A 12,159-nucleotide genomic window follows, 5' to 3' on the forward strand; every position below is an offset into this window, starting at 1 on the left:
GTGGCCGCATTTTCACGAATGAGAGGTAAATCGCTATATAATCTTCCCCTGCTGATAGATTTCTCTTGCAGGGCGTGAGTTTCTTTTGAGCAGGAACTTCGAAGGAATACAAAAGAAGGAAAATTCTTTGCGATCAACAGAGAAGCCGCCTAGTTCTCCTGGAAGACATGTCCGACCTCATCCTCTTGCAAAGCTTCTCCAGCTCCGACACCTTGGCCTGCATCTTGTTGATATCCGACTTGAGCTCTTCGTTTTGGCGAATGATCAGTCCAAACTCGGGCGATGGCTGATCGACAGCGCTAGGAGCGGCGGAAGGATGATTCACCGCAGGTACTGGTGCTTCTTTGTATCTCGAGCTGTCACTCACTCTCAGTCCTTCCTTGAAGAAGCAGTGATCGATGGTGTCTCTGAGCTTGGCTTGCTGGAGAAGAAGAATCTGGAGTGCCAATCGTGCTGGGAACCGTGGGTTTTGCGCAGCATGCTTGCATCCCTCGAACGACAGCTTCTGGTAATTCACCACCTTGCAAAGTTCCATGGTTTCGGACTCCGAGACTGCTGGATGTGCCTGCTCCATGCGACAAACGTTCCATGGTGAGCGAGCTTTTAGTTGCAAAGTTTCTTCTTCTAACGTGAGTTTGCAACAGGAAAGAAGAACACTTACCTGCAGATACAAATCCAAAGCTCGGTAGAGCCCGTCGTGCATGAGCCTGGCCGAGTCCGGCAGTGCTTTGGCCACTGACTTAAACTTGAAAGGCTTAAGCTGTGGATCCGCTGCGATCTCCACCAGGTATTTATCAATCAGATCCGCAACTTTTGTCAGCGAGTGCTCGAACTTTGTCAGGGCCCTACGGAAGGACGATCCTGACGGTGGCTGAGAAGCCATGATAGGACCGTTGATTGGAGTTGGGAAAGTCATCTCCGAGAAGATGTCTTGATCGCTCAGGAACCTGTCAATCAGCCTCAGGACGAGATCAACGTCGTAGAGAGAGCCACTTCCAGTCGGCCGCAGTGGAATGACGATGTCGTCCAGGGAAGCTTTGTCCAGCTGGTGGCCGATCATCTTCTCCAGCTGCTTCCGGCACGAACGTCCCGAGTTGAGAGCCGAAGTAACTCGTAGCAATCCAAACAGAGAAGAGCAGGGAGCCGAGCCGTGATCTAAGTGTCCCAGCAGTGCGATGACCGTCTCCAGAAGCTCACGCTGGACCTTTTGCGTGTACTTCTGGAGGATGTGCTCGTCCCTGGTGGTGGAAGCGGTCGACCTCTGGTGGTGGGAATGGTAGCCGAGCGTTGGGAGCGCGGTCTGGACGTAGTGAACCAAGAACCTGGCCAGGATCCGGTTGTCCATGTTGTTGGAGATCATCGCCTTGACAATTCTCTCCATGAGATACATGGAGAGCGAGCAGACGTCGTCGAACCACCAAGTTCTCGAGAGGCGTTTGTTGTTGGCGCTGCTGCTCTGGTTTGAAGATGAATCCGGAGAGGTGGAGCTCGTCGGACTCTGGCAAGTGGAGCTGATGGTGGAGGCTTTCCAGGCCAGGGACTCGACGCACCTGTGGACGATGTGCGTCTTCTCCGCGTAAGGCAGCACGGGCTCGCAGCTCCGGAGGATGAGCAGCACCTCGTTCCAGCTCCAGAACACCAAATTCTGTAAGAAGTTCTCGGTTTCTTTGATCAGATTCCTGGGACTAAACTCCTCTGTCATTTCCATGTACTCGGCGATGCAGCGGAGGAGAGAGACGTTGGCGGCCGTAATGTGGAAGCCTCCGCCGCGTGGAGATCCGCTCGAGTGCCAGTAGCAAAACCGAGCTGCGAGCTCGAAAGCCTGCGGGCCTCCTGGAAGATCGTGAAAGGCAACACGCAAGGCATTGACGCGACAAGCTGTGAGAATCGTTGTTCCTCGGATGATCTTGGCGAGGCGTCCACATCTATTGACCAGAGGATCCTAGAGCAAAGAGAGATCAAAGTAAGTCAAAGTTTTCTATCGCTCGTTTGTTCACGCTAGGTGTTGGATGGATTCTATCTAACTGGTGTCTACTCACTTGTGCCAGGACGAAAGTGTGCTCTCCGTTCACTTCGACCTCCAGGAGCCTGTGCATTGGATCTTCGAGGAAGAGCTCCTGCTGCTTGTTCTTCATCGTCCCCGCGTCGCCCTCTACCTCGATCGATCCATCCCAGCTCGCTGCCGTTGTTGCTAGCTTCTTAAATCTCCAGCGAGTTCCCGGAGGGAATCAAGGGGAGGGACGAGAAAACGGTGGAGCAAATCGTGTTGCGTAAAATCGATCTCCTTTGGGAAGTTTCAAACACTAGTGGGTGGGAAAAAATTTATTAAACCGAACTTAACAAAAGGTTACGTTAAGCCAGAAACTATTTGCTCTCAGTGAGGATCGAACTCACGACCTTTCGCTTACGAAGCGAACGCACTACCACTATGCTATGAAAGCATGACAATGCGTCCTTGATATGCCAGCTAATCGAATGCTAAACCAGCTATTTGTCATCGATTTTGGGGAAGAGCTTAGCCCATGGCGATGGCGATCTCTCGATGCTGCTGCTCGTACAAGCGGGCGACGGTGATCGTTTGCATCTTCAATGTGGCCGCCGCGTTCTATGTCCTGGATGTGCTCCTCAGCTCCTCGTCAAGGTCTTCGTCCGGGATTCCATGGCGAAGGCGCCACGGTAAGCTCTCGGATCGTTGCTCTAGCCCCTACATTCTCGACTTGTCGCCCGATTCTGGCGCCTGGACCGCATAATCCTGGGTCTGGGACGATATTTCGCATTCCTGGAGCGATTTTTGCCCGAATTCCTCGCGTGATTTCGTGCCTGTCGATGCTTGATCCGTGAACCGAGAGTTTCGATTCTTTTTTTCTTTTGTTCCTCTCTTTCTTACGCGATCGCTTGTCGGCGTGGCAGTCCTGGGCTTCTCCGCGCAGGAGGCTCTTCGAATTCAAGAGGCGCACGAGATTCGCCGAAAGGTTGAGCCTCACGAGCTTATTGACAGGGTAATGTATGAGAACGACCGGTTGCTTTCCTTTCTTCCTTTCTTCGCTACCCAGATTTTAATTCCGGTCTCTCTTTATCTTTGTAAAGGTGAAAGAGATCCAGCTTGAGTCGGATCAAGAGAGCAGCGGTCCCGGCGCTATCAGAAGGAAAGCCGCCATGGACATCGTCCAAAGATTGCGAGATATACAATCAACAAACAATCAAACTGCCAGTCAAGGTGTGAAGCTCGACAAAAATAAAATAAGAAACTATGCTAGACAACTCAATCTGGATTTGGCAGCTCTAAGTGAATGGCGGCGCAAGAGACTCGAAGCGGCTCGTGCGCGAGAGGCCAAGCAGTCTGCTGGGACTAATGCTACAAGTGACATGAATCAGGAGTTGGCACAAGGTAGGCACGAATTTCTAACTTCGTGTTCTCTCATTTTCTTTTCAATTTTAGAAGAGGTGTCCAAGCTGGTGGAGCTGGGTTGGCTACACACTCACACCGAACCCCCGAGTTTACCAGTGTCCGACAGTGACACCGGCGAAATCCTTCCAACAGTCACTGGAGCCGAAGTTGGTAAGAGCAAAAACCGCAAAGCGAAGCGCCGTAGATCTCACGTTTTCTCCTCGGTTTTTTTTTGCAGAGGACGGGATCATCCCTGGAAGGATTGTTCCCCCCGAGTGTCACGCCGAGGCACACACGGATTACGATGGTGTTGCTGTCCGGTGGGGACTGACGCATCATACGGAGAGCGCCGCCGATTGCTGTCAAGCGTGTTTCAACCAGGCCAAAGCCGCAAAGCCGGGCGAGAGGAAGTGCAACATTTGGGTGTTTTGCGCTGCCGAGAACGGCTGCTACTCGCCTGATATCTATGAGCACAAACACCAGGAATGCTGGCTCAAACAGGTATCAGCTTTTCTTTTCTTTTCTTTTTTTTCTTTCAATCGATCGCTCAAACGATTATCTTGACAGGCTGATGAACCAAAGCTAAACTTCAAGGGCCACTACCACGAAGAGTACAGGCAAACTCATCAAAACGCCCCGGTCGTAGTTCCCTGGGTCTCTGGAGTTATTCGCGAATGACCTCCAGGTTCTTTTATACTTTTTCTTTTTTCTATACGATCCAGTGTACAGATTTTGGTAATTCTTCGTAGTACTATTCTTTAGTACTATTCTTTAGGACAATGTAGTCATTCCAATTTGGAAAGCTCGCAAAGCTTAATGTTTTTTTTCTTGTTTTTGCAAGATATACGCAAGCACCACTTACAAATGGCTGATGATTTACTGTACATTGTGTGAGAGCCTCGCTTCTTCGACTTAGCTGGCACACGAGATCGCATCAGTCGGCTTGATCCTCGAGAACAACGCTGGCTCTGGCCCCAAGTCACGCACCGAAGAGGTCGCCTCCTCCACGGCCTTTTGGAGCTCAAACTTTCTTGAGCTTAGCTGCTGGCACAGCGAGCAAATCGCCTTCTTCTCTTGGCTCGAGACGCTCGAGACGCTCGAGACGCTCCCGGAGAGCAAGCCCCGTGGAGCAGCGCCGCCCGAGCTCTCCTCTTGGATGGATATGACGTTCTTGCTCGGGTTCTCTGGCGAGCTCTCGGCTTTGGCTTTGCTATAAACTTTGCCCGTTTTCTTCTTTTCCATCTGCCTGGGCATCACGTCAAACAGCCACTTCCCTCCGTTCCAGACGGCCACCGCGGCCTTGAAGAGCTCGAAGAGTACGTGCAAGCGGTACGACTTGAACATCGGTACCGTGAGCGCCATGGTTGCCACCGTGAACGCCGCTTGGATCGCCGCGTACATGACAACCCGGTTGCGTTCTCCCAGCAATCCACTGAGCCACCACCATATGTTGTTTGCTCTCGCGGCCTTTCGAGATAGCTCCCTGTCAAGATCATCTATATAACTTGAAAGAGATTGAAAGCTTGTGAAGTACCTGAAAGATGTCATGACTTCTGGATCTCTGAGCAGCCTTTGCTTGCGCAGAACGTTGACGATGAGGAGGTAGAGTGCTTGCCAGACGCTGTACGCGATGAGTGGGACGAAGAAGAGCCAAGTCCACAAGGCGCGGTCGTCGTGAACGAGTGGCCAAGCCGGCCAAGGCCCCGTTGCGTCCAAGGAATGGTGAGGATACGTAATTGGATCCCACCAGCGAATTATGAAGAACACGGTGCCTGCTCGTATAGTCGCAAGTTAGCTTGGTTCTGTGGAAAAAGAAGGAGAACACTGTGAAACTTGCCGGGAAGCAAATGAATTAGAACGCTGATGATCTTGTCAATAGAGCTGAACACCAGGCTACACCTCCATACAATCAATGCCCAAGCTAGGGGCCCCTGAAAAGATCGATGCAATGAACCTTCTTTGAAAACGAGCATGAAGTGAGAGACCACTTACTTCAGAGAAAGAAAAGCAGACCATGAAGAGCTTCTCGTTGTTTGGAAAGACGAGAAGCATAGCCATGAAGATAACATTCGCGTAGTAGCAAAAGTCCTGCAAATCCATGAACGAAGTTTTGTAAACATGATTTACTCGAGCACCAAGAAGATTTACTCTACCAGAAGATAGTAGTGCCACTTCCTCGTTCTGTAGTAAATCCATCTCAGTGGAGCGATCCCAAGGAAGAACAAGCAGTACAGATAGGGAATCTCGTGCGGCCCTGATCCACCAATCATGCCAAAGAGTTATATACTAAACTTTTTCTCCCAAAGAATAGGAACACTCACTTGATCCCATCACGTAGCACACAGTGCCAAAGCAAAACACTCCAATACAGTAAGTCACCTAGAGGAATCAAACACGCAAACGCTTAAGTGTCGAAAATTTTATTTCTTTCTATTTTCTTTTAAAGTAAAAAAAAAAGCCAAACACGCACCTTATTGAGGAGCTGCTCGTGTTCATCAGCCCTCCTGGAAATTATAGAGGCTCGCTCGGACAAGAATCGCGCAGCGACCTGCATTACACAAAGCCTCTTCACAATCCGCGCGATCGCAGCACCGTGAGAATGGAAAACCTACCTCGGATCGCCTCGCCGCAGCCAATTTGGGAGAGCCGGCGTCGTCGTCGGGCGCCATTGCGCCGGCCGCGGCGATGAATCGAGAGCGCGCCAGCGAGCGAGCGGCGTTCTAGCTCCCAGCGAGGCGCTCAGGAGATTCTCGCAGCAGCGATGGCGCCCAAGATCCAAGAACAACAGCGCGAATGATGAAATCCAACGGCCACCAATCAAACCTATGGTTGTCGTGTTGATACAGGGATGGCATATTCGCGAGATCTACCTGCGGATATCCCTGTTTTGTGCTCATATACCTTTTTACTTTAAATTTAAAATTAAAGGACTCCTTTTGGCGGGGCCCTAGATATTTTGGCGGGAATGCTCTCTTTATACTTTAACCTTGTTTTTCATTTGATTAAGAGACATCGCGAAGAGTTTGCCGAGATTCTAGCACCAGACAACAGCGTTTTTATACATCTTCTCCAAGTCCTTTAGTTTAACACTTTGAAATTTAGCAGGTCTCTCCAACAATGATGCGGCCATTGCTGAGGCTCATTCACACCCCCAAATTGAGATCAATCATAGTTATAAGGTGCTAGTTAACTTGACAATATTTATGTTTTGATGCTTTGGAACAGATGTTTGAAGCGTGCTAGCAAGGGCTCGTAGAGGTGACCACTCTTTTTTGCCACCAAGACCGGTAAGCACTTTCGTCTAAGTTCGAGAACCTCGTCATCGCTCCCACTCTCCGCGGCCTTGCTCCACGGCAGCAAGTTCTCGTTAAGAATTTTCAGGCAGCAATACAGCAGGCTCTCCAGGTCGCTGATGATATCATCTGCCCTCGTACCTATGAAGTACCAGTGGGAAGAAAACTCCCAGCTCGGAATCCCAGTCATCGCAGTCTTGACACCCAGAGAAGGCCATGCACTGTCAACTGCTTCAACGAACTTTGAAAATGCCGTGCCGTATGCAAGCCCCCAGTCTATCAAGCTGTAGGTGCCATCCTTGCAGCAGATGTTCTGTAGAGAAACATCCCCGTGGTAGACACCCTTTTGAGCGCAGCATTGCAGCACTTCATAAAGCTGCTTGCTCATCTCGTAAACTTGTGGGGGAGTCATGGAGGAGGAGGACAGAAGTTTTTCCAGCGGCACCCCAGCATCCCTGACAAGCATCGCTGGCCTGTTTTGCAAGCCTTGAGCCTCCACTGTCACAGGACAAGCACCTGTGTCTCCGAGTTGAGCTCTGAAAAACATATCCCTCCGTTTGAAACCATCTCTCCCACGTCCATTCCGGCTCTAAGGTCGAGAGCCCCTCCGCCCGGCGTTGCACATCTGCCCCAACCTTGAGCCACCACACCCGGCTTCCACATGAAACTCTAAAAACCAGACTAGTCTCTGTGTATAGTGCAATTCCTGTGATGACAACCGTCACCTTCTGATCCATTCGGCTTTGCACCGGAATTTCCAAAAAGTGTTCGCCTATAGAGTAACCCTGCTGCCTTTCAGCTCGATCTTTATGCGAGAAAAAGGATCCCTGGAAACGCCAGTATTTGCCTGTCAAGCATTGCTCCTATCCATTGGACGCAGGGCAAGTCCATGTCGATAGTGAAAAGCTGGCCAGGAGAGTAGTTGCCGTTCGCCAATGGAAGCAAAGGTCCGTCTACTGTCTGAGGTAGATTCTCGTACTCGTGTGCTTGATACACACACTGCACCCTGAGTCCCGTCCCAACGAAACCACACACCTCGCTCTTTCCATCAAGTCCGTGGTACTTGGTTCGCTCCAGATACAACGCGTTGCCTGTGACCACCAGCTGCCCGCGAGCCTCTTCCACTTTCAAAAGATATCCTGGCTCCTCAGTTTTCTGATCCACGACGTTCGATCTGGAAGTACCTATATGGAAGAAACCATCAAGCAACAGCCTCCCTACGCTTGCAGAATCCCGACTGACTTGTATGGGCACATTCCGTGCGCGTGCAATTGCCTCGGCATAGCTGACCAGAAAGTGGACCTGTCGCTTGTATGAGTCCTTTTTCATGCTGCCCACCATCTCGTTGGTTACTCGCTGCTCCAATGCCCCGGCCGCTGTCAAATGTCTCACAAAAGCTTCCTTGTTCTCGGAAAAGAGACGAAAGAAAGGAAGACCCGGAATGCCCTGCATGCGGTCAAGTTCCTCGATGCGTTCCAGCTGCTTCCTGTCCACCCTCGTTGAGCTTACGCGGCCGAGGCTAGACTTGTTGTCCTCAGGCGGAAGCCAGATATAGAGATTCGATAGATCCAAAAGTTGCAACCCCAACTCCCGCTTCTTGCGTGCTAGTATTCGTTCGTTTCGAGCGATTGTCTTTGTCTAGATCCTCCAGGAACTTTGGAACAGCTGGATCATCTAATGGATACACGTACCACCTGAAGAACAGCCATTTATCATCATCGGCTCTTGCAACAGTTTGTTGAGCAAGTTCCACGTCCTCAGTAGCAGTTTCGACGTTTCGCTCGATCTTGCGCTTCTCGCTCAGAGAGAATACCTATAGCTCATCCACTACAACTTTCCAACTTATCAGCGCCATCTAAATCTACCGGTACAACCCTAACCCAAAAGCGATTCCATTTAGGAAATTCGTACCAGCTTTTCGAAAGGGCGAAAATTCAATTTTGAGAAGACAAATGCTGCAATGGCATGAGGAAATTGGCAAAGCTTCTGCTCGAGCTACGTCGAAGAAGGCTATATGTTTTCTTCACCTTGTTGATCACTATGTCCATGGTCAATCTTCTGGGACGAGCTGAAAACCTATCTGGATGGAGCTTGGCATGGCATCTTGTGGGCACCAAGGCGATGTAGAGAAATGAGTGGCTGTCCAGATTACAGCCAACCTGGGGTGATATAAAGGTGCTGGTGAAGGAGCGAGATGTAAGCTTGAAAGCTAGATCCATATTGTTCTTCACTGCTGGAGATCGAACTCATCCCCAAATGGAGGAGATATATGGAACAGGCTCTGCAGTGATCTCGGTCACCGCAGACATCTCGGACAGTGTTTTTGTTGCTTGGAGCACGTAGCTTTCCTCAAATCTATGGTTATGGTTTGTAGACCTCTGAAAAATGGATCCAAGGCAGAACCGGCATTCTCTCGCGCCAGGAATCTAACATGCGATTCATGCTTTTCCGCAGCCAAGGAATCCCTGGTCTTTGGCTTTAGAAGCATTGATCATGGCCAATGTTAACCCTAGAGACATTGACTTCGTTAAGCTATGCACGAGCACTCCGATGATATTCTGTCTAGAGAAAACGAAATATTATGATAACAATGGCCATGTTTTCGGGGCTATAGGTGGCAAATCAACTGTGATGCCATAACTCGGTTGCCTCTTGACACTGTAGCAGCATGCAGCGGCTTTATGATCGGTCTAATAGAGCCATCCATGCTTATGAGAGGTGATTCTCTTATTAGAATTGAGCACTGTTTCCACGTACACGAATGTGTGCATCTCCAGGAGGGAGATTCAAGACGGCTCTCGTAGTTGGGGCCCATGTTCTATCCAGATATGTGGACTGGACAGATAGGAAGACGTGTATTTTGTTTGGGGATGCGACTGGAGTTGTGGTACTCAAAGTGAGCAAAGCAAAGACATCACTACTGAAGCTTGCTACAATTTTAATTTTCAGGCTAGCACCAGCAAAGACAATCTACTTGGCTATCAGATGCCAACGTATCTAGTGGAGATAAGTACGTTGCTTCGACATATCCATTGTCACGATTGATCTTGCTTGCAAGTACTTACATCTTTCACCCAAGGAAAATGCTATTGACAAGACGGTGCAGGGGCGCAATGGCCCATAGAGCTGTTGTCCTATTCATTCCTTGACATGGAAGGGCAAGAAGTGTGTTGTTGAAACCGTGCCTGCAGCTGTCCAAGACGCTCTTGAAGATGCCGATCTTAGAATTCAGGAGATTGATTAGAGCTTCATCAAAAAGCAGAGGCAAACCAGCAAATTTTGGACAAAGTTACCAAGAAAGGTCCTAAGGAGAAAGTGTTGTCAAACCTCGGGTCCTATGGGAACACCAGTGCTGCATCCATTTCTCTTGTGTTGTATGAGCAAGTTCGAAGTGGTCGAGTCAAGCCAGGGGATGTTATAGCTACAGCAGGATTTGGAACTGGTTTTTGCAAGGGCTGTCGTCCTGAAACTTGACATCTCCAAAAGTTGGCGAAGCATAAAAATTATGAATATATGCTATGACATAAACTAGTGTATTCAATCTTTTGTATCTTCTTAAGCCAGAGCTGGCGATGCTCGAGGGAACACCAGCAAGCCTTTGTCTCTATAACTCTCCACAGAGTCTTTCAAGCACTCCTTGAGCGGCCGGAACTTCAACCCAAGCTCTCGGCGGATCTTCTCAGTGGAGATGACAAAACGCGCCGCCCTCTCGCCGCCAGTGACCATCTTGGACGGCAACCGCGCCGCCACCTCTGGCGGCACAACCTCCCGCAGCACATCGATCAGCTCCGCCCTGTGGAGCGAGCTCTCGGCACACAAGTATCGTCCGCGAGCTCCCTGCCTCTCGAAAGCCTCAACATGAGCCAGAGCAACGTCCCTTACATCGACGTAGGCCTGGGATCGGTTCAAGTATCGCTCAAACTTCGTGTTGATCAAACGAAGGATGTGAGAGCTGCTCGCGTTTTGCCATGGCTGCAACACCGGGCCGAGAGTAACACTTGGATTTATCACCACCAAGTCCAGCTCACTCTTCATGGAGATCTGCCAAGCAGCACTCTCCGCCAGCGTCTTTCCCAGGCAGTACCACTCGCCGGTCTCTTCCATAAACTCGAGGCTGCTCCAGCACTGCTCGTCGATCGGGGCGCTATCGCCGCGGGAGGGATCCAGGTACATGGTCCCAATCGTGGAAGTGAGCACCACTCTCGTCACCCCCGCGCTGGAGCAAGCCCGCATCAGATTCACGGTGCCATCGACGATGGGCTGGACGATCTCAGCGTGGGGATCGCGGGTAAGCTTGGCCGCCATGGCGCAGGCGACGTGGAAGACCCCGTCGCAGCCCTGGACCCTGGCCTCGATGGCGCTGCTGCTGCTGAGATCGAGCTTGACGATGGTGAGGCGATCCGGAGCGCCCGGAAGCTGCTTGAGATGCGCGAGCTTGAGCTCGTCGTGGGGATCGCGCACGGCGGCTCGAACCTGGTAGCCTCGATCCAGGAGAATGCGGACGATCCAGGAGCCGATGAAGCCGCCAGCACCCGTTACCGCCACTGTCGGCATGCTTGCTTTTCGTTTTAGGTTTTCTGTTTTGCAAAGCAAAAGGAGACACGATGACCTCCGAAGCTCTGAAGATGATCCACCTGGTAGTGACTCTTGGATTGAATTCTTGACGAGGATTATATATAGGTGCGGCATGCTGAGGCTGAACACAATGGTTTCCATTCGCCGGGCCATGTCTTCGATCCGGTTCTCAAGCCCGCTGGCTGGAAGCAAGTAAGAGAAATAGAAAATATAACAGGATTTTACAGTCGGGTTTTAGGTGGAGCAACTCCGGAAGCATATTGTAGCCACGGGCTTGATGCGTGAAGTTAAGCTAGTTGTGGTTTCTCCTTTGACGCGGTAAGCACAGGACCAGCGCTTTCAGGACATTACAAACGGCTGTAGGTGTGTTTGGGGTGCGGCATGGCAGCGAACGAATCTCCAGTCCACCGCCTCTTGTTGCCTTGGACCTGTGCAGGGAGCTCATGGTACGTTCAGTTCATGCATCACTGAGATCTTTTGTGTTTTTGTGTTTGCCAGATTCCTTCTGGAGCCACCAAGAGGAGGTCCATTAGTGAAAGCAAGTTTCAATTTCCCGAAGTGGATTTTTCGCAGGTGGCCATTTTTTCTTTCTTTCATATTATAAATTGTGATTTACTTTTCATAGATCGAGGATGATGAAGACGTGCTGTGGAAACCCAACCGAGAATCAAGGGAGTCCTTTGATGCACGGCGGAGATCTTTCTTGCAATGGTAAATCAAACTCTTATGACTGTTTTCAGCAGTTGCCTTTTGAGCAGGTTGACGTTTCGTGAAGAGAAGAACATCGCGGTTGTTTCCCATGGCGCCTTTCTCAAAAACCTGGTGAATAGTCGTGATGAAGATGGGTCAAGATTTTGTGGTGACCAGAAAACCTCAAACTTTTCAAATTGTGAGCTTTTCTCC

The 12,159-nt window shown here is 50.3% G+C and overlaps 5 protein-coding genes and 1 non-coding gene across 8 annotated transcripts; 2 read left to right on the forward strand and 4 right to left on the reverse strand.

Annotated features, from left to right (window-relative positions):
- Nucleotides 1–73: 73 nt before the first annotated feature.
- Nucleotides 74–2,135, reverse strand: LOC9648612 (BTB/POZ domain-containing protein At1g50280). The gene is made up of 2 exons (XM_024689888.1): nt 2,040–2,135; nt 74–1,942 (listed from the first exon to the last, which is right to left on the reverse strand). Exons 1-2 carry the CDS (start codon nt 2,133–2,135, stop codon nt 134–136), a joined length of 1,905 nt encoding a protein of 634 aa, XP_024545656.1. The 3' UTR covers nt 74–133.
- Nucleotides 2,136–2,369: 234 nt separating this feature from the next.
- TRNAT-CGU lies at nt 2,370–2,441 on the reverse strand. Its single transcript has one exon. It is a non-coding gene; the product is annotated as a tRNA-Thr (tRNA).
- A 51-nt stretch (nt 2,442–2,492) lies between these two features.
- LOC9645134 lies at nt 2,493–4,263 on the forward strand. Of its 3 annotated transcripts, XM_024689858.1 has the most exons (8): nt 2,493–2,676; nt 2,911–2,999; nt 3,088–3,217; nt 3,281–3,388; nt 3,440–3,559; nt 3,627–3,889; nt 3,956–4,073; nt 4,230–4,263. In XM_024689858.1, exons 1-7 carry the CDS (start codon nt 2,523–2,525, stop codon nt 4,064–4,066), a joined length of 975 nt encoding a protein of 324 aa, XP_024545626.1. In that variant the 5' UTR covers nt 2,493–2,522; the 3' UTR covers nt 4,067–4,073; nt 4,230–4,263. The 3 variants fall into 3 exon arrangements, with proteins under 3 accessions (XP_024545626.1, XP_002984798.2, XP_024545627.1); XM_002984752.2 differs by lacking the exon at nt 4,230–4,263 and having other exon boundaries at nt 3,956–4,162; XM_024689859.1 differs by lacking the exon at nt 4,230–4,263 and having other exon boundaries at nt 3,443–3,559; nt 3,956–4,162.
- Nucleotides 4,192–6,162, reverse strand: LOC9648613 (uncharacterized membrane protein YGR149W). The gene is made up of 8 exons (XM_024689853.1): nt 6,001–6,162; nt 5,859–5,936; nt 5,710–5,767; nt 5,542–5,642; nt 5,381–5,476; nt 5,226–5,319; nt 4,923–5,160; nt 4,192–4,871 (listed from the first exon to the last, which is right to left on the reverse strand). Exons 1-8 carry the CDS (start codon nt 6,055–6,057, stop codon nt 4,301–4,303), a joined length of 1,293 nt encoding a protein of 430 aa, XP_024545621.1. The 5' UTR covers nt 6,058–6,162; the 3' UTR covers nt 4,192–4,300.
- A 2,775-nt stretch (nt 6,163–8,937) lies between these two features.
- Nucleotides 8,938–10,155, forward strand: LOC9648614 (3-oxoacyl-[acyl-carrier-protein] synthase III, chloroplastic). The gene is made up of 4 exons (XM_024689889.1): nt 8,938–9,020; nt 9,296–9,369; nt 9,459–9,577; nt 9,955–10,155. Exons 1-4 carry the CDS (start codon nt 8,938–8,940, stop codon nt 10,153–10,155), a joined length of 477 nt encoding a protein of 158 aa, XP_024545657.1.
- Nucleotides 10,156–10,236: 81 nt separating this feature from the next.
- Nucleotides 10,237–11,235, reverse strand: LOC9648721 (cinnamoyl-CoA reductase 1). Its single transcript, XM_002984856.1, has one exon. The coding sequence runs from the start codon at nt 11,233–11,235 to the stop codon at nt 10,237–10,239; it is 999 nt and encodes a 332-aa protein (XP_002984902.1).
- Between the last annotated feature and the right edge of the window lie 924 nt (nt 11,236–12,159).

Source organism: Selaginella moellendorffii, unplaced genomic scaffold, assembly GCF_000143415.4.
Source record: "Selaginella moellendorffii unplaced genomic scaffold, v1.0 SELMOscaffold_64, whole genome shotgun sequence".
NCBI classification, from domain to species: domain Eukaryota; kingdom Viridiplantae; phylum Streptophyta; class Lycopodiopsida; order Selaginellales; family Selaginellaceae; genus Selaginella; species Selaginella moellendorffii.